This window comes from Euprymna scolopes, chromosome 45 (genome assembly GCF_053919585.1).
Source record: "Euprymna scolopes isolate OS-2025 chromosome 45, ASM5391958v1, whole genome shotgun sequence".
Taxonomy (NCBI): domain Eukaryota; kingdom Metazoa; phylum Mollusca; class Cephalopoda; order Sepiida; family Sepiolidae; genus Euprymna; species Euprymna scolopes.
In genome coordinates this window covers 36,755,235-36,777,085 of record NC_136526.1, presented here as the reverse complement: position 1 = coordinate 36,777,085, position 21,851 = coordinate 36,755,235, and the positions used below count along the sequence as shown (strand labels likewise).

The window sequence follows — 21,851 nt, the reverse complement described above, 5'->3', positions numbered from 1 at the left end:
CTTGCATGGTTAATTCTAGGTCTCCATTCTGAGATACGTCAGCCCTCTCCTCAATGAAGTGGGGACGTCCTGTTAAACCACCCGCTCTGCTCAACATCCAAATTCCAACTCCAATGTCATATCCAGCTAACCTGATCACATGGTAACTCGCATGTAGATCTAATCAGCGGACCAGATACTTCTGGTAAATTAGTCTATGATATGATTTTACGATATTTTGACAGATTTTCAACATTCTTCACATTCATCTTCATCTCCTGCCCATCTCTCCAGTTACATAGATAGATCGAGATGGATAGATACAGAAATAGATGACTATAAAATATTTTCTTGTTTCGACCTACTACCTAACAATCAGAAAAACACATCCATTGTTAATTACCCAGCCATGATTTCTCTTCTTTATAAGACGCATAGGGAATTTGACATCAAAGAGTCTTTCCTTTGCTTAGTGGAAACTAACTCGTGTGGATGAACAATCTTATAAGAACAAGTAGGTTTTTTTTTTGTTTTTTTTTTACACAGGCATCACCACATTATCAAGGCCAAGAGGCCACTCAAGGATAAGGGTTAAAGAGTGTACGGTAAAAATTGGAAAATATAGTATATATATATTAGTAATGAAAATTCGGCAAATTTGTTAACTCATATGGAACGGCTCATCAAGAACTTATTTACGTTAGACTTGAAGACAAACATATTGTACTCAGCCGGAAAGCACGAAAACGGAAGACAATTCCACAGGCGTGTAGTTCTAAGAAAGTTACTCATATAATGTTAGAAAGGGGCGCAAATTGTTGAAACTAGTAGAGAAAGTTAACATATTGCTAGTATTGTTTACCAATTACTACTTTACAATACATCAAATCTATCAAGTACACATAAAGAATAAAAATTGAATTCCAAACTGTACTTAGAAATTGATTATCTTACCAGTCATTTATATTCTTATTGCTTTCGGGAAAGTTTCGAATGAAAATAATCACAATTCAAAAGATATAAAGACCAAATTATTATTTAAAAATAAGGAAATCTAAATTATCTGTTGTTCAATTACAAGAAACCTCAACCACTAATAGCTATGGCTAATGATACATTACCTAAAAGTACTTCGTTCACACTCCTTGGCTTAACCTTCACAGAGAACATAGGTTGGAACAGATACATTGAAGGCATTGCCAAGGCTGCTGCAAAGAAGGTAGGCTCTCTTTACTGTACTAGAAAGTTACTTACACGTGAGAGTATCGTGTACCTCTACAAGGTCACCATTCGCCTGTGTATGGAATATTGTTGCCACATTTGGGCTGATGCATCTGCTACTAGGCTCTCACTGTTCAAAAGAGAGTGACCAACCAATTAGGTCTTGCACTCTCAGCTAGGCTTCAACCTCTGTCCCATTGACAAAATGTTGCATCCTCCTGCCTCTATTTTAATAGGTGTTTTGACAAACTACAAGCACTTGTACCCCCTTGATGAAAATACCCCTGACAAGCAGCAAAATTCCACCCCTACACAGAGATCCCCAAATGCCAGAAAGGCTTCTACTCTAATAGTTTTTCTTTAGGACTGCTAGACTTTGAAATTCATTCCGGGTCTCTGGTTCCCTGGCTGTACTGATATGCAGAAGTTCAAGTGTAATGTAAACAGACATCTTGTTGCTCAACTCCCCACATAATATTCCTACAAATTATATTTCAGACAGTACCCCCTTACATCAAAGTGGCACTGTGCCTTATTTGGGATGAAAATGCAATAACAAAATTGAAAAATGAATGCATTACAGGAAAACAAAAGAGGCTTCAATTTACTTTCTAAAAATATAGAAAACAATGGATTATAAATTATACTTACATTTTGTTATTCACCTGGTATAGTTGAAGTGTTTTTATAGGAGAAAAAAAATGAAAATATAAAATAAAAAATATTTTACAATTATGTCTTGAGGTTTGGTTAATTCTTTCATTTTACCAGGTGTAGTATTTTCGGTAGTTTTTTGGGTTCAGATCGCTGTAAACATGCATTCATAATAAGAGGTATTAACAAGAAAGTACTACAGCTGACATCAAAGTACAGGGTGTCCACAAAGTCTGGCTACATTATGTAGCCAGACTTTGTGGGCATCGTGTAGATTATGTAGTCAGACTTTGTGGGCACCGTGTAGATTATGCAGCTAAACTTTGTGGGCACCGTGTAGATTATGCAGCCAGACTTTGTGGACATCCTGTATTTCAGGCAATGACAATAATGTAATATATAAAAGGCTATATGTCTGCTCCATATTTTCAAACTCTATCTAAACTAAAAGTCGCAAAGTGGCAGCAGGGGCCTCAAATAATTAGATTTTTTTATGAACCGTTCTTTTATGTATCTTTAGTTGGTTAATTTTTATGAATTTTAGGAAATTTAAATTTATTTTATTTCAAGATGTACAGTAATATAGATTGTAATATATATAGATAATAATATGTAATAATGAATAGTGACATTTGTATCAAGAAATAAAATAATCATGGCTGACGGAACAATAGTATGCTACTCCAATAATGTAAATAAAATTTAACAAGATACACATGAAGAAGGTCAGAGGTGACACCGACCAAAATGTTGTGAGAATAGCGCTCAGGATGAGAACAATGACCCCAAAAAATCCATAATAATCTGGATTAAAATCTATCATCGTTTGAACTTTCCGATCGTTTAAACTAGTACATTCTGATATTATATGTTTATTATATCTGTTATAGATTATTTCACTTGTTGAAAGCATTAGGTAATTTGCATTTTCAGAATGTCCAATAAGATTGTTTAAATGCATGTAGATATCTACATGCTGCCCACTGCAGCATGATGTGACACAAGGTCAGAAAGTGAGGATGTGTAGCCAGCGCCCCTAAAAGAGGGGTACTCTGACTTTGCAAAAATTGCCTAGTCATCCCCATTGGCATTTCCCAGCAGGGGCACCTCAGGGAAGAAGCAATAAACTTATATGCCATATATTCTTCCTAATAAACATATACTGTATATTTTTCACAAAAACAAATACTACATATTTTTCACACAAAAACACATATACCATATATTCTTCACAAAAATAGGACCATCTACAAAAATAAAACAAATACCATATATTCTTCACAAAAAAAAACCCATATATATTCTTTACAAAATACAACCATCTACAAAAACAAATATCACATATTTTTCACAAAACATCATACCATATTTTCTTCACAAAATAGGACCATCTACAAAAATACATATACCATATATTCTTCACCCCCCCCCAACTAACCGCAACGACCATCAACACTTCTCTCCCCCACACTCTCTATCTAAATTTAAATTTCCATGAACTCCAGCTTCTTACCTAGAAGCTTGTCTGCCTGTGGAACTCTGTTCCACTGGCCTGCTTTCCAGCTAACTACAATATGGTCGTCTTCAAGTGCAATATAAACAAGTTCTTGTAGTGGCCCCAATCCTTTTCTACCCAAGTTCTACCACTAACTATTAATATGCTGTTGTCTCAGTCGGTACACTCATTAACTCTTATCCTCGAATAGCCTTCGGGCCTTGATAAATGCCGACTCCCATGTAAAACAAAAATAAAAAAATCTTTACATAAATGAGCCAGAAGTAAGTAAATAAAAATAAATCGTTTCTGACTTATTTTCATAAATTGTATTTCCTTTAAAATTATTTCTGTCGGCAATGGCAATGATTAGTCGACAATATTATCCGACCCGTATAAAGTAAAAAAAAAAAAAAAATAAGAGGCTTGCCTTTTTTCTATTGTTCTTGGCCTTCGGGCCGGGATCAAAGTGTAGTATCTATCCTGCAGATGCTGCACTTAAGATAATTTGTACCTGTCAACGGAGGGGAAACCCTCTATACTGGGACAATTATTATTTTTGGTAACCAGAGTGCCCCCTTTTTGCCTACTTTTAGGGGAGCTGGTTTTTACCCCCACATTAAAAACGGCCTTGTGCCTAATTTGCTTTGGTGGGGAAGCAAATAAATACAGTAAAAAAAATAGTACCAGAAAATATTATCAGGGCACAAAATGGACTGGAATATAAGTTATAGAAAAAAAATGCGCTTCAAAGTACATAGTCGACCCTAAGTGCGACGGACCGGTGTCATATAAAAAACCTAGCCTCGATGTGAAAATGTTTCGATTACCAAACCGGACTTCTTAGTTTTAAATAAATCTGTAAAATATATTTAAAAAATAAAAATAAAAACACGTTCACAAGTTTCACATATTTTATTTCATGTCAATTTGCTTATTTATTTTAAACTAAAACAGAAAGTCCGGTTTGGTAATTGGAACATTTTTCATAGCGATGCTAACACCGGTACGGTCACATTTAGAATCGCTTATGCGTCTGAATCGGGGGGAGGGGGGAGTTAGAAAAAAAATAAGATCGCTGAAAAGAATGAGTTTGACAATTATACTTACACACTGTTAGGAACTTTTGTAGTTGAGAGGTTTTCAACAACAACAATAACAACAAAAATGGAAATAAAATGCCTTTAAATAAACGAAAGACGTCCTCAATTTTTTTTTAAACACTTGTCTAATTTGTCCGTTTTGATATCAGTAGCATTTCAGATCTTAGGATCATTACAGAATGTCGCAAGGACACCATGATAATAATAAGACATCATGGCGAACATCGGATTAATCGTTATTACCCAGAATCCAATGTTTACTTCCGCCGCTAAATCCATTCGCGGTATTTATTTATTTTAACAGTCTTCTTCTTTTTTTTGTGTGTAAATAAATGTTGCAGCATTTAATTTGGGATGAATTCAAAAATTTAGTACACAAAGTTAAGACGCCGGAAGAAGAATCGGTTTAGCTAAATATGGAACGGAAGTCACTAAGCGTGAAACGAAATACGAAACCATGTGGAAACACTTCTTGTTTTATTATGAAATAAACAAACAACAACAAAATAATAAACTTCTGTTTTTTTTGTTTTTTTTTTCAAAAATTATTTTAGTTTTACCACCTCTTGTGCTATCATGAAACAATATAAAAAAATATAAACTTTGGTTTCGTAATTCAATTGCAAATAGCTACCTTGATTTCTAATATATTATTACTTAGTCTGAGTGCGCGGTGTTACCCGGGTGTTTTGATGTGTGTGTTGAGCAAAAAATAAATAAATAAATGAAATAAAATAAAAATTTAAAAAAAAACTGGTAGTAGGCAGACAGGCAGGCTCGAACCCGTGAATGTGGAGAGAGGTGTTAAATAAAAGAAAATGGTAGTAGCGTGGAGAGGGAATTAAAACAGTAGGGCAGCCAGGGTGAAGGGGGGAGGGTGTTAAAAAAAAAGAAAAAGTGGTAGTAGGCTGGCAGGCAAGCAGGCTCGAACCCGTGATGCAAAGGCGGAAAAAAAGTGAAAGAAAATCTGACGTCTTAGCTGATGTCTCCATGACGTGACAGGAAGTTCATAGCGTTGAAATTGACCGAAGTCAATCTAACGGTGACGATAACTTGCTAAAATATAGGCGCAAAAAATCGATCCCCCCTTTGTACAAAACAGCCGAGTTTAGAGTGAAGGAATTAATGTTTTTGGCCAATTTTTTTGTCGTCCGAGATATTGAGCTTCAAAATGATACTGATCTTGTCAGGATCCGTTGCCTCTGTTGAAAGATTTTGCAAGACATACATACATACATACATACATACATGCATGCATGCATACATTTAAGCAGACAGGTGAGATTTATATTATAAACTAGCCTGAGTGTCCGGCGTCGCCGGGGTGTTTGGAGGTGTATGTGTGTTGAGCAAAAAAAAAAAAAAGTGGTAACAGGCTCGAACTCATACTGCGAAGAAGGAAGAGAATGTGAAAAGAAAAAAGTAACTGTTTTTGTCGTTGCGTCTATCGACAAACCAAAAGTGGCAAAGGTTTAAATTAAGGCTAATCAATCGGAAAGAGGGGATGACTTTAAAAAATATCGGCAAAAAGCAACCCTCTCCTTATAGAAAAATGCGCAGTTGAGAGTGAAGAAATTTTAGCCAATTTTTCAATATTCGTTGTCCAAGTGGTCGAGCTTTAAAATGATACTGATCTCATAAAAAATCTGTTGCCTCTGTCGAAAGTTTTAAGCAGACATACATACATACGTACTGTTATATTGGTAGAGAGGCTGGTTGATATCGGTTGATAAATTAAGAAATAATCATAACAGAATAAGAAATAGTTTTTTTTTTATCTCTTAGGAACGCCTACGGTGAACGGTGAATTTAAATTCAAATATAAATATGAAAGCATGCACCCCCCTTGCCTTCGGTGAGCATGAATTTAAATTCAATAAAAAAAATAAAATAAATAATAATAACAAATAAATAAACGCACTAGCGTTCGAGGCGTACACACACCCCTCCCTCCCTCCCTCTGAAAATGCAATGCGCGAGAGAGCCCACTATCAATGAAGCTGATGAAAAGGGAAAGGGAGAGAAAGAAAAAGTGAAATCGAAGCGGACGAATAAAGAAAGCAGTTTTTAAACTGAGTGTTTTTTTTTTAACGGTGAAAAACGATAGCGTTCGTATAAAAAAATTGAGAGGCAAGAAAAAAAAGACAGAAAAGGAAAAGAGACTGGAGAGAGCAGTGAACGTTGTCAAATGGATCGGTTGTTTTGTTTATGTTTGAGCAAATAATGAATCAAAAAAAAAATAACAAAATGTCGCTATGAGCCGGTGATGTTCAGGAATGCCCAAAGCACAGCGTAAACAGATTTCCCTGAAATAAACAGGAGTTGAATTCTTTTGGCCGAGAATGGACATCATGGAAAGTTCACGGCGAAGATATTAAAGATGAATAAAAAGAGGGTTGCAACGAACAAAAATATTGTAATGTCGACGGGTGTCTCCATCCAAGAAGAAACTAAACAGGAAAAATCTTGTGAATGATGAACTTTGCAGAGACATTATGAAACACGGAAGTCCAATTGGATAAAGTTAAGTGACTATTATGATTTCCCCATCCCAATATCCCCGCTCCTTGTCCTTGGCCGAACTGTCATACCATAATGGAAATGGTATATACATTTTCTCTTATATTATTTTTTTTTTGTTTGTCACCTTGTTTTCTTTTCTTTCTTTTATGATTTTTTTTTTATCATCTGACCTCACCCCAACCTATTGCGATGTGATATTAAATTTAAGGATGTTGAATAAAATTTGTGTTTTAAGATTCATGTGTTGTGTCATTCTTGCTTTGAGTTTGAATCGTTCGGAACAAAATGTGCTAATGAGAACCTCAGACAACGTGTCAAATAGGTCACACATCATGGCCGACACTTTACTTGTCATTATTTTATTTTTATTTTTATATTGTGTTACGGACACCGTAGGGTGAAGTGCTGACCTAGAGTCATAAGATTCTTACCAGGGGACATCCACCTCGACTCAGCTTCATACCGGTCCATAACAATACATACATACATTTAAACAGACAGGTGAGAGTTATATTATAGATTATAAATGACAAAATTATATGAAAAAATTTGAACGACATTCTATCTAAAAATTAAAAAATATATTTTAAAGAAAACTTTATTTACATAAATGTAAAGAAAGATAATTTAAAAAAAAATATTTCTGTATGAATATGTTTTTAATATTAAAAAACTTTTTTTTTATTGAAATGTAAACTATGAAAGTTTAAATTACTTTTTTGAAATAAATTACAATGTGGAACGATAAGTGTCTCCCTAAAAAAAGGACTCTACAGCTTTAGTTTAAAACTTTTATTGAAAAAATCAATTCAGGTCACTTGATTATGTAGTAGAGCTGACATCTAGTCAATGTAGCTGCCTTCAGCCTCAATCACTGCCTTGATAAGGATCCAGTACTGGAAGCATGCCTTTTCCACAAGTGCCGGTGGGAACTTGTCAGGAGCTCGATGGGAGCTCGGTTATCAGGCTGGCTTTGGTGTTGTGGAAGGTCTTGTTGGTGATGTTCTCAATGCATGACCAAATAAAATAGTCCAGTGGGTTCAGGTCGGGGGAGGAGGTGGGGCAATGGGAGAAAGGTAAAAAGTTGTAGTATTATTTCTGAAGCCAAACCTGGGTCTCTTTGAATTAGTGGGCCGGTACCGAGTTCTGCTACTACACTCAGTGTCTGCCAGTGGTCATCTAATTGCACCAGGGGATCACGACACTCTTCAGTACATGCAGGTACACTTTGGTGTTGACTTTCAAGCCGACTTCAAAGATGTGAGGTGGCATGATGTGGCCCTCACTCAACTGTTGCTGGAAACTTAGTTTTCTCTGCACGTGGACATGTCCCTGTTATTTGTGGCAATCCAGTGATGCATTTTGAGAGTGCTGGAAATGGCCTTGCTTTCATAACTTGGATTGGTTGAGAGCATGAGTTGTACAGCGGCTCATCTCTGATCTTTCAGACATGATAGAAGGCTCCTATCACTCCTAGGATTTGTACACAACTAGCCAACTAGTAGAAAGTCTGCAGCAAAAAAGGAAACCAGTTTTCTGTCATTAATGCAAAAATATTTCGCCCATGTATGGAGTATTGTTGTCAAATTTAAAATTAAACATAAATTTCACGAGATCTCCGACTTACAGAAGGGTCCTACTGAGTCACATCCACATTAATATAAATTTAAAAAACGCGAACATCGTTAAATTTTTACGTGACCCAGCGTCATTTAACCCCTAAAAAAATAAAGATCCACTGTTGTTTTTATTTATTTTTTGTTTGTTTTTCTTTTTTGCCTAATACGTTTAAACGGCCTTTATAAATAATATAAGAAAAGAAATTTTGAAAAAAAAAAAAACCCATAAAATTTGACATTTTAGTGTGGGGGATCACTTTCCTATATAAGTTTCACGTAAAATGAGCATTCACTTTTTGGCCACCTAGCGTTCAAACAGACATGTCAGCTCTAGTATTTTTTCAAATTTGGTGATGGAGGAAGGGAGGGAAGGTGGCAAAACATGACAAATTCAATTTTTTTAGATAAACTTAATTTTTTTTTGCGAGAGGGGGGTGGATAAAAAAATTTATAAGACTATTCTGTAACTTTACCTAATAATTTCATGAAGAAACCTTATTTTTTTGCATGTTAAGTTGCCATGTGAAGTGGCGGCCATATTTGTTTATACTGCATGTAGAAACGTGGGAGGGGACGATGTAATGAAATTACAAGATAATGTGGAGCTAATCTTTTTTTTTTAAATTATTATTTATATTAAAAATAACTAAAATAAAAAGACAATAATAAATAAACTGAAACATTGATTTTTTGTATGCGCAAGCACGCTCATAGTTTTTTTTTATTAAAAGCGCCTTCAGTGACTTCATTGCCACCAAAACGCAAGATTTTTATGTTACTGCCATAAATACACTTTTTTTGTGTTTGCAAAAGTTTGATTCTGATAGTGCTTATTTCAATCAATAATTTTTTGTTTGAGCCGAAATATGTCCTTCTAGATTTAAAAGGTAAAACCGCAAGAACTTTCTTGTTAATTTAATAGGAATATTAATGATGATTAAGATATTAATAATTATTAAAATAATAGTGATAATAAATAAAATAAAATAATAAAATGATAGTAACAATAATTAAAGTGATAACAGTAGTTAAAGTAACAATAATTAAAGTAACCATAATTAAAGTAATAATAATTAAAGTAACAATATTAAAAGAATAATAATTAAAGTAACAATCATTAAAGTAATAAAATTAAAGTAATACAAATTAAAGTAACAATAATTAAAGTATTAATAATTAAGGTAATAATAATTAAAGTAACAATAATTAAAGAATAATAATTAAATTAATACTAATTATAGTAACAATAATTGAAGCAACAATTAAGTAACAATAATTAAAGTAATAATAATTAAAGTAACAATAAAGTAATAATAATCAAAGTAATAATAATTACAGTAACAATAAAGTAACAATAACTAAAGTAATAATAATTACAGTAATAATAATCAAAGTTATAATAATTAAAGTAATACTCACTAAAGTAGTAATAATTTAAGTGATAATTAAAGTAACAATAATTAAAGTTACAATAATTAAAGTAACAATAATTAAAGTTACAATAATTAAAGTAACAATAATTAAAGTTACAATAATTAAAGTAACACTAATTATAGTAACAATAATTAAAGTAATAATAATTAAAGTAACAATAATTAAAGTAACAATAATTAAAGTAATAATAATTAAGTAAATAATAATTAAAGTAACATTAATTAAAGTAATACCAATTAAAGTAACAATAATTAAAGTAACAATTATTTAATAATAATTTAAGTAACAATAATAAAAGTAACAATAATGAAAGTAACAATTATTTAATGATAATTAAAGTAATGATAATTAAAGTAACACTAATTTAAGTAATAATAATGAAAGTATTAATAATTTAAGTATAACTAATATAAGTAACACAAATTAAATAATTAATAATTAAGGTAATAATAATTAAAGAAACAATAATCAAATTAACAATAATTAAAGTAACAATAAATAAAGTAACAATAATTAAAATAATATTAATTAAAGTAACAATAATTAAAGTAACAATATTTAATGTTATAATAATTTAAGTAATAATAATTAAAATAACAATAATTAAATTAACAATTAAATTAATAATTAAAGTAATAATAATTAAAGTAATAATAATTAAAGTAACAATAATTAAAGTAACAATAATTAAAGTAATAATTAATGTAACATTAATTAAAGTAACACCAATTAAAGTAACACTAATTAAAGCAATAATAATTAAAGTAACACTAATTAAAGTAACACTAATTAAAATAACAATTATTTTATAAGTAATAATAATTAAAGTAACAATAATTAAAATAGACTAATTAAAGTAATAATAATTAATATAAATAAGTAATAATAAAGTAATAATAATTAAAGTAATAATAATAATTAAAGTGATAATAATTAAGGTAACACCAATTAAAGTAACACTAATTGAAGTAATAATAATTAAAGTAACAATAATTAAAGTAAAACTAAAGTATTAAAAATGTAAGTAATAATAATTAAAGTAACAATAATTACTTTAACAATAATTAAAGTAACAATCACTAAAGTAACGCTAATTAAATAACACTAATTAAAGTAATAATTAAAGTAATAATAATTACATTACCACTAATTAAAAAAAACAATAATTAAATTAATAATTAAAGTAATTATAATTAAAGTAACAATAATTAAAGTTACACCAATTAATGTAACACTAATGAAAGTAATAATAATTAAAGTAATAATAATTAAAGTAATTTGAATTAAAGTAATAATAATTAAAGTAATGCTAATTAAAGTAATAATTAAAGTAATAATAATTTAAGTAACAACGATTAAAGTAACAATAATTAAAGTAATAATAATTAAAGTAACACTAATTGAAGTTACACTAATTAAAGTTACACTAATTAAAGTAACACTAATTAAAGTAACCATAATTAAAGTAACCATAATTAAAGTAACCATAATTAAAGTAACCATAATTAAAGTAACAATAATTAAAGTAATAATAATTAAAGTAATAATAATTATAATAATCAAAGAATTTTGTTTACAAACTCATGAATTTTCCCAATTTTTGCTTCTTAATTAATATTAAGAATTTTTTAAATGATATATACAATATTTTTTGTTGGTTAAAAATATTTTTTTAGTTGATTAAAAATATTTTTTGTTGATTTAAAACTATTTTTTTAGTTGCTTAAAATATTTTTTTGTTGGTTAAAACATTTTATTTGTATGTTAAAAATATTTGTTGTTGATTTAAAAATATTTTTTGAGTTGGTTAATATTTTTTTAGTTGATTAAAAATATTTATTTAGTTGGTTAAAAGTACTTTTTAGTTGGTTAAAAATAGTTTCTTAGTTGGTTAAAATATTTTTTGTTTTTTTGTTTATTTAAAAATATTTTTTGTTTATTTAAAAATATTTTTTGTTCATTTAAAAATATTTTTTAGTTGGTTAAAAATATTTATTGTTGATTTAAAAATTGCTTTTTTAGTTGGTTAAAATTTTTAAAACCTGATTTACTTTCAATAGACTTTCATTTACTGATTAGCATTTTATAAAAAAACAAATGTTTATGTGCACTAGTAAAGATTTAGAGCTAAGGAAAGAAAATGTTTCATAATTCTTGATCTACAGGTGCTTATATAAAACTTTATCAGTAAATATATTGTGAGAGTCATAATAAATTTCCAGGTTGATATCCGGAGCGCAGTAATTCACTAGGAGTGATGCACCCTAGTCTTCGTTAAGACATGCATTTAGGAAAAGGTAACTCTGATGACGTCAGCAGCAGAACATTGGATGGCCATGAAGGAGGATGAATCTCTAGCATATCAACGGTTCTATGGCATTCAGAGTTACATTATTCGACTGCAGCTATGCGGATGATCTAAGGAAAATGAATAGGTGCAAACAGGCAAGTCAGATACCATTGTGCTGAGAAAGGTAATGGCAACCCACCCCCATGTATTCTACCAAGTTCAAAATTATGTGATGTCTTCAGAGGAATTGGACCAACAGTGGATTGAAGCTAATGGAGAACATTAACCATGATTTCATCTACGGAATGAACATGCCATAATAGATATTGCAAGAAATTTGTATTTTTCAATACTTCATCTACATTGATTATTAGCTTCAGTAGAAATGTCAAAACACTTTTTTTAATTTCTGCCAAATATTACCAACTTTAGAGAACACCTGACTCTAGCCTCATAACTCCTTATGACAACAGAGTGTTCCTGCAATTTCACAAATATATTTTTGAAGAATCTGTATTTTTCTTTATATAGCCAGAGAATTTTCATTGTTTAGAAATATTTTGGCCTCTTTGCTTGCCAAAATTTTTATAATGATATTCATGAAAAACAATATCTGCTGTATTACATCTATGAAATGATCAATAATTTTCTTGCTGTTTGATTGAAGACACCAATTCTAGTGCTATAACATCGGAATCTAATTATCTCGATTATCCAGATACATAGATTTTTTCTGTTATCAAACTGTTGTAAACACCGGTTCTCGCCAGATCACCGAAGTTAAGATACATTGAGAGCCTGGCCAGTACCAGATGGGTGACCATTTGGGAAGGCGAGGTGCTCCGTGAGGTTTAGAAACTGGCATGGTCTATCCTTCTCTCAAGGATAGATGGGACTCTCTTAAGCCATGGTAGGTACCCCATTTAGCAATCGTGTTGGGTTAAAAAATACCCTTGATAGCCCTGGCGAAGCATCAAGTATTCAGTTACCGACAAGATTTGAATTACACTACAAACTCGTTTAATGAGTTTAATCTCAGCTATGGCTGCACTGGATGAATGGATGGATGGAAACTGTTGTAATTCTTGAGGTGAAACAATATAAAATGAATCTCTTCTCAATGGAAGAGGTAGTTTCTGAGAGAATAGCTTTTTCAGATGCAACAAAATAATGGAACAGAACAACTCAAAACTGTAGTGTCAGGGATATAAATATGAATATTTATTCAAGACAGGCTTTGCAGTTCTTTCTCATTATTATAGTGTAAGTTGAAAATTGAAATATTGAATTGCAAGTAAAACCAATCATAGCTACTGAATTGTCATGTCACAGTAATGAACATATCCAAAATTTACAAAAAATGATGAGGTAGAAATTTGATTATTAATGAAAAAAGTTTTCAATTAGCGAAAATTAAGTTTTGCTAATTCGGTCAAAGATTTCAGTTTCTTTCTTTTTTTTTTTTTGCAAAACTTGATTTTTGTTAATTGTTTTTGAAAACTATTTTCTATATTCATATTAATAGCAAATTTTTTACCTTATCGTTTTTCATAATTTTTGGATATGTTCATTACTGTGACAAGACAATTTATTAGATCGCATTGATTTTTACCTGAAATTCAACTTTTTCACTTTCAAATTTCACTAGAATAATGAAAAACAAGCTTTGCTACATAATCAAATGCAGAAAAAAAAAATTGTTCCGTTGTTTGCATATTTGTGTTTTTGTACTTGCATTTGTTTTCATTGCTGAGACAACTTGTTCTCTTAAAAATTTACTTTTATAAAAAATTTTCTCATCAGTTTGTTCCAGTTGGGTATGGAGCATCCTATGGGCTGCCAAACATTTATCCACTATCTCATATATTCCAACCAAGTGATCTTTTTAAGATTCTAAGTGTCCCTTTAAGTACAATCATTTAAATCTCTCTTGCGCTTGGTTCATCAGGTATATTTACCTGGTAGTTTTTTAATTCTTTTTCATGATTTCAGTTGCTCTGATAATTACTGGAATGATAGAGATCTCCCCAAGATTCCAGTTTCTTTTCATATCGTATATAAGACTTTGATATTTCGTTATCTTTTCCCTCTCAGCTTTATTCATCTCAGTAGCATTGAAGACACTAACTTCTACTAAGGTTACTTCTTTCTCCTTTTTGTCCCAAACCACTCTGTTAGGTTTCATAGCTCCGGTTTGTAGGCATGTAACTGTAGGAATTTCATAATCATAGTGGATGGTGTTTGACTTATTTCCAACTGTTCTTTTCTGCGATTGTAACAGAGCATGCACGCATGTATGGCAGCTGTATGCAAATGACCAAGCTATGTGAGAAGTAAGAGCACGCCAAGGAAAAAGAAAAAGATTATAAAAAAAGGACATGCACACAGATAAAGGATAAGGATCATGTTAGAGATCACGATCACATTAGAGACACATGGGTGACGTCACAACCAGCATGAGAAATAGTGCATGGTAAGAGAAGACGTGATAGTAGAATTTTTTCCTATCCCTTATGTGACAAAATCTTGCAAATAGAAAAGCAATACATCTGCAACTGATATCTAGTAGACTCTTAATTCTCTCACGTTGGTGTTCTATATTGTCTTTCTCATCAATGCCGTGCTTCGTATGGTACCACATCTTTCTTTGATTGTAAATCTTCCTTGTAAATTTTCTATGTTTTCTGAACTGTTTATAGTTATTCTTCTATTATTGGAACAACACTCTTCGTCTTCACACTTCAATCTACTGGCAACATATATTTAAAGCATAAATTTCTTTATTTATACAAACAGTATTTGTTACATATGTGCACACATGTTTCAGTTTCTCTCTCGATCGAAATCTAGCTGAATCAGGCTATCGTATCACCTTGGAGAATAGACAAATTATTTAGCAAATATTTTGGGCTTGTTTAAGAGATGGCAGATGAGAAATAGTTATGTATGTATGTATGCATGCATGTATGTATGTATGTATGTATGCATGTATGTATGTATGGGGGTAGAGAGGGCTCCCGTAAGCCGTGGTGAAGGCAACCTTTCTAGGAGAAGCAAATCTCTGATTTAAAAAACCATAAAGCAGAAGACCATTACCCGCATTAAGCTGGTCTGCAGTTTAATTTGTTGCTGGCTATCTTGCTCTTGCTTGTTGCTGGATCTCAACATTTTGAACCGAGAGAGAGACTTAGCTGTTGTACAAAGCTAAGACTCTGTAACATCATATTTGTATAGATACTCCCTCAGACATTTGGAATCATGGATTTTAGATGTCTGAGGGAGTGGCACTCGTTTGACAAGACGTTGCAATCATCATGTATGTATGCATGTATGTATGCATGTATGTATGTATGTCTCCTTTGTGACAAAGTTTATGTGTTCAGTCTACATGTTAACAGGTGTGTAAATCATGTGTACAAGATTATAGTAGATGTTCCCAGGAATTTCTGGTGCATTTGAAATTCGACATTTTACAGATCGTCCTGTTGAGGTATATTTGCCAGACAACTGTTGACATTTTTTTTCATGAGTCCAGTCGCTCTTTTAATAACTGGAATGGCGGAGATCTTCCTAAGATTCCAATTTCCTTTCATATGATATATAAGACATTGGTATTTCGTTATCTTTTCCCTTTCAGCTCTGTTTATCTCAGCATCATTTAACTTCAGAAATAGTAATAATTAGTGATGGTAAGATTCCAAAACATTTCCCGATTACGATACAATTTAAGATGATAGATATCTTCCTAAAATTTTAGTTTCTTTTCATGTCGTACATAAGACTGTAATATTTCATTACTCTTTTGCATATAGCTCTATTTAAGCCAGCATCATTACTAACTTCTACGGTTGCTTCTTTCTTCTTGCTGTTCCATATCTCCATGTCAGGTTCAATAGCTCTGTTTAGGTCCATAGCTGTATGAATTGCATAGTTATAACCTGGGATGTATGACTTATTACCAACTGTTCTTCCTGGTAAAATTTCCCAGAACTTACTTCTACATTCGATATTAAATCTTTACTCCACTGTACCACATCGTATAGTAGCCCCCCTCCTTCCTCAGCAAAACCTTTAGGCTGGATGTCAGGTGGCTCATACTAGCTATTTCTGTGTAGTAAAACCTGCATTTGTCATTGCTTAAACTATTCACATTCACGTAAAAGCATTGTTTATTAAGCCTTGGTTTCGGTCAACAATTATAATCGTCTCCTGATCATGATGGAGTTATCCTCTTTTTAGTCATTCTGTAGAGCCTTCTTATCTAGGTGAATTCATTCAGAAAATACTTTGCCTGCTGTTGGTTGGACCATTGTTCCAGTTTACTTTGTTTTGCAATTGAAAATCTTGTGCATATTCTCAACTATTCTTTCTGAGTGTCTGCTGTTATCCGACTGTTTGGAGGTGCATGTTGAGCAAAAGACAAAAAAGTGGTAGTAGGCAGGCAGGCTCGAACCCGTAGCGCAAAGGAGGAAAAAAAAAGTGAAAAAAAAAAAATGTGACATCTTTGTCGTTGCGACAATCGCCAAATTGGAAGTGGCAAAGGTTTAAATTAAGGCTAGTCAATTGCAAAGAGGCAATTACTTTGGAAAATATCGGCGAAAAAAGCGACCCTTCCTTCTAGAAAACTACCCAGTTGAGGGTGAAGGAATTAATGTTTTTAGCTAATTTTTCGATATTTGTCGTCTGAAGGGGCGAGCTTCAAAACGATACTGATCTTGTGAAAATCCGTCCCCTATGTTGAAAGTTTTAGGCAGACATACATACATTTAAACAGACAGGTCAGATTTATATTATAGATTATCCCAGCACTTGCTGCTGCAGTCAATATTCAACTTTTTACAGATCGTCCAGTGGAGATATTTACACACTCCACTGTTGCATTGTATAATAGCCCCCCCCCAGCAGAACTTTATATTACTTTATTTGAATTATTTTCCATCAGTTTGTTCAAGCTGAGAATGGAGCACCCTACCAGATGCCAAACATTCACCTGCTAACTCATATATTCCAACCGAGAGATCTTTTTAAGATTCTGTCCGTCCTTTTAAGTGTAATTATTTGAATTTCTCTAGCACTTGGTTCACCAGGTATATTTGGCAGTTTTTTAAAATTCGTTTTCATAAGTCCAGTATATACTCCATGGGTTTGCTGCTGCATTCAATATTCAACTTTTTACAGATCGTCCAGTTAAGATATTTACACACTCCATTGCTGTATTATATAGTGGCTGTCCCCCTCAACAGAACCTTACATTACTCAGTGTGTATGCGAATGTGTTTAGTCAACATTGACTTGAGAGAAAATGAAGATCCACATATTTCACAGGAAAATGGTTTCTCTCCAGTGTGTACACGCATATGGTTCGTCAAAATTGATTTAACAGAAAATGTGGATTCACAAATTTCACAGGAAAAAGGTTTCTCGCCAGTGTGTATACGGATGTGTTTGGTTAACGTTGATTTTTGAGAGAATGAAGATCCACAAATTTCACATGGAAACGGTTTCTCCCCAGTGTGTACACGTGTGTGTATTGTTAGGTATGATTGCTGACTGAATGAGAATCCACAAATTTCACAAGTGAATGGTTTTTCCCCACTGTGTATACGTGTGTGATTTGTTAAATGTGATTTCTGAGAAAATGAAGATCCGCATATTTCACAATTAAATGGTTTCTCCCCAGTGTGTGTACGAATGTGTCGAGTCAGCTTCCATTTTTTGAAAAATGAAGATCCACAAACTGTACAGAAAAATGATTTCTTTTTCTTTAGCCCAGACATTATCTCTGTAAATAAATAAAAAGTATTAGTATTCTGCAAAAAAAAAAAAAAAAAAATATTATTATTCTTCAGGATGGTCTATAATGAGAAAAATCTTTGTTTGAATGGATGAATAACGTGTACAGAATATGCTGGCAAGTTGAAATGCAAAATGTTCATTTCAACTTGCTGATATATTTCGATTACTTTATCTGTAAATTAATTAAATGTACTAACATTTTCCAGAAAATTTGTTTATTATTATTTGTACCTACTAAGTGTTCTATCAAAGCTCACTATAAGAGTTTCAGCACTGATGTTCCCTGGAGTTTGCGTGACAAGTCTCCTAAGATTTCCATAACTTTTCACATTTTTCAAGCTACTTATCATTGGTCGCAAATTTGGTCAGCAATATGCCTACCCAAGGTTCTATTCTTCACACCCATCCAGTGGAGGTTCTGTTATTGCCTTCTCTCATTTAGTCTTTCCATCCTCCTTGACCCTTCACATTTTTTGGTGTGGTTCTAGTTAATGCCGACATTCAGATTGTGTCCCTCTATCCTTTTGTTTTACTTCTGTTATAGTTTCTATATGGCCGGTTAGAGTTTGTCGCTCATGTGGATTAGTTTCTGCATTTGACAGTTTTCTTTATTATCATTATTACTGCTATTATTATCATTATTATCACTAAAAAAACTAGATTCTGGTTCAAATTCACTATATATATATATATATATATATATATATATATATATATATATAGTCTAAAGAAGCTTTGAATAAAAAATGCAAAAAAAAAAAAAAATAGAGAATGCAGTTTAAATTCTTGGAATTAAAAAAAATTAACTTTAACCTATCGCAGACTTTGCACCTAGATAATCCGACTTCTAAAACGTTTATAATGACAAAAGAGAATTCATTTATATAAGGATGAAAAAAAGGGCATTAACTAAAGTAGTTAAATAGGAATAGACTTATCACTTGCATAAGCCGATTTCGCAAAAGTCTTCAATTTTAAAACCGAATTTAACTACATAAGGATGAAAAGAGAGAACCTTAACTAAAATTTTGTAAATAGAAAACGGGCATCATCAGCTGCTTACCATGAAGCTGTTTCGGAGATTTAAAAACAGGACAGCCGTTAAAGACATGGCTCTCCAGTAGATAATACCATTTACACAATAAAAAAAAATGTAAAATAATACGGTTACTATTTTTACTAATATATGAAAAGAAAATAGATAAATAAAATAAAAAATAAAAAGATAAACTATTAATAAGTTTAGGATTACAAGATCTATTCTGCGACATGTTAACTAGCATATAAATGCTATGAGAATAAAAATGCATAAAAGCTTTTTGCAGGTTAACAGGGCCACGTCGAATGCAAATATCGAAAGACACCTACGGGGGTCATGTTCGGACGCAAGGTTAGATCGATTTTCCACAAGTTATTACCAAACCAGGATAGGCCAAACGTAAAAAATAGACGATAACAAAAAAAAACGTATACAGTTGGCGAAAGAGTCTTCTACAAGATTCACAAAAATAATAGGACTTTCTGGGAGTCCGGCATTGTTGAAAAACAAATAGGCAATATGGTATATATGATTAAGGGACCAGATTTCGTGCACAAATGTCACACTAATCAAATTCGGAAAAGATACTCGAACAGCGAGGTGACCAGATCGCTCGAGGAGGACATCATTAACACAGTCTTTGATAACTGAGAATAGGAGGTCAAAAAGAAAACGGAAATTAACTGAGCTGATTAGGTTGAACCCAAAACATAAACGTTATTAATGCCCACACGGGATATTTTCAATAGTGTGTGTTATATCGGCCTTTCTGTGCATAAGGGAAATTACACCGGTTCTCACTATATATATTGTGTCAGTAATGTCTACACCGGTGAAAAAAAAGCGACAATACTCCACTGCCTAGCTGAGCGCTAGTCTGTTATACCGGTATTCTTACATTTGTACCAGTGATATTAAACCAACCTCGATTGATTTTCTTCTTTTACTATTGTGTTACGACACAACACTATGTAAATGTAACAAGATTACAGGATCTTTACTGCAATATCTTAACTATTATATAAATGCTATGAGAATAAAAATGCATAAAAGCTTAAGTACCTGAGGTACCAGAAAGGCAAATAGATAAGAGTAAGGAAACGTAGCCATACATATCTAAAAACCCAATATATATATATATATATATATATATATATATATATATATATATATATATATATATATAAAAGGAATAATCATGTTCTATTCTGAAGAAATGCTTATCGTAGAGTATACATTGGAACTGTATGAATCTTACAAACTAATTAAGGCAAAATATTTTTTTATTTTAATGAGAAGAAAAGACCACAGATTGTAGCAGCTGTGATTACTGAAAACCACAACAAAATCAGTAACAACTTGCAGTTTATGAGTCTGAATCTCCCTTTGGCTTATAAGTTCAGTGCTGATTGGTGCAAGTGTTCAAATTCCCTTCTGCTTTGTCCAATCAGGGGCCATCTCTCAAGTGAGCTAACCACATGAGAGAGTTAATTAAAGAGATTAACAATGGTTACTTTCCTGTTCATTGATCAGGTCACGATACCAACAACAACACTACATTGTTTAAACCAACCCCCAAACTTCTCTCAAGGAGTATAACAAATCCCACCCCGAAACTTTTAGCACTGGGTTTGAATTCAACAAGATATATAATCTATAATGGCTGCTGCCAGACCCTGATTTCAATACCTATGTATGATACAGATACAATAACTCTTTTCGGCGCTTCTACACTATTGGAACAAAATTTCGGAAATCGTAATACTGAATTTCACATGAAAACAATGCTATCTACACATTTCTTGTATTTTTAAGATGATTATATACAAAAATTAGATGAGGTAGAAAATTATTTATTAAAGAAAATAGAATTTGAAGAACATGATCAGGTTTGCTTATATAAGACACAGGAGAGTTCACAGGGGAGGTAATTTACCCCTGATAATTCTTGGAAAACCCAGAAAAAGTTTTTGGAATTTTCCAAATGGACCTGAGGTAATTGAATCAGTGCGGCATTTATTATTTTTGTTCAAATAAAATCAGAATTTTTGATTTCCTGCATGCTGATGGACTGTATATATGTTATGTTTATTTTGTTATTTGCTTTGCGTTAGTCAAATTAAACATTTATAGTTACTTCCCTTGTTCATGGTGTTTCCTTTCACTTTATTTTATAAAACAAGATGGCTGCAATTTTCACCCGCTAACACTATTAAAGTTGTTTTTTTTATAATTCCGTAATATTCAGGTAATTTCGACTGTATCATTTGGAAGCTACCATTGTAATTTATTAGAATTGGCAAATAAAAATCAGTAGAAACCATTGTTTTTTTTTATCTGAAAACTCAATTTATAGCCTACAAAATTTCGTCCTAATAGTGTAGAAGCGCTGACGTTTTTCTCCTAAAACAAGACTTCCTAACCTTTTTATCTCCATGCATACTCATGGATTTGTTCAGTTTTTAATAGTATTCTCTTTTTCTAATACTTTTTTACTTAACGAAGATGATTTAATAAAGTTATTTTTAAATGTTAGAATGATACCTTGTTTACTATTTAATAAGGTTACAAGAGTAGAAAATTATTGCAAAGGTGTCAAGCATCAATATAGTTACCAGCATTTCCTCAATATGATAAATTTTGTCAAAACAATATTGAACAAGATTTAACATCGATTTATTGAAAACATATTACATAG

The 21,851-nt window shown here is 32.0% G+C and overlaps 1 protein-coding gene across 1 annotated transcript in view; it reads right to left on the bottom strand.

The window, feature by feature from the left end:
- Positions 1-21,851, bottom strand: part of LOC145269169 (uncharacterized) — a 43,326-nt gene that overhangs the window by 14,265 nt on the left and 7,210 nt on the right. Inside the window, exon 2 of the mRNA XM_080124778.1 lies at positions 17,575-18,100. Within this exon, the coding sequence (XP_079980904.1) occupies positions 17,575-18,095 (521 nt within the window). The 5' untranslated portion in view covers positions 18,096-18,100. The remainder of the gene's footprint in view (positions 1-17,574; positions 18,101-21,851) is intronic.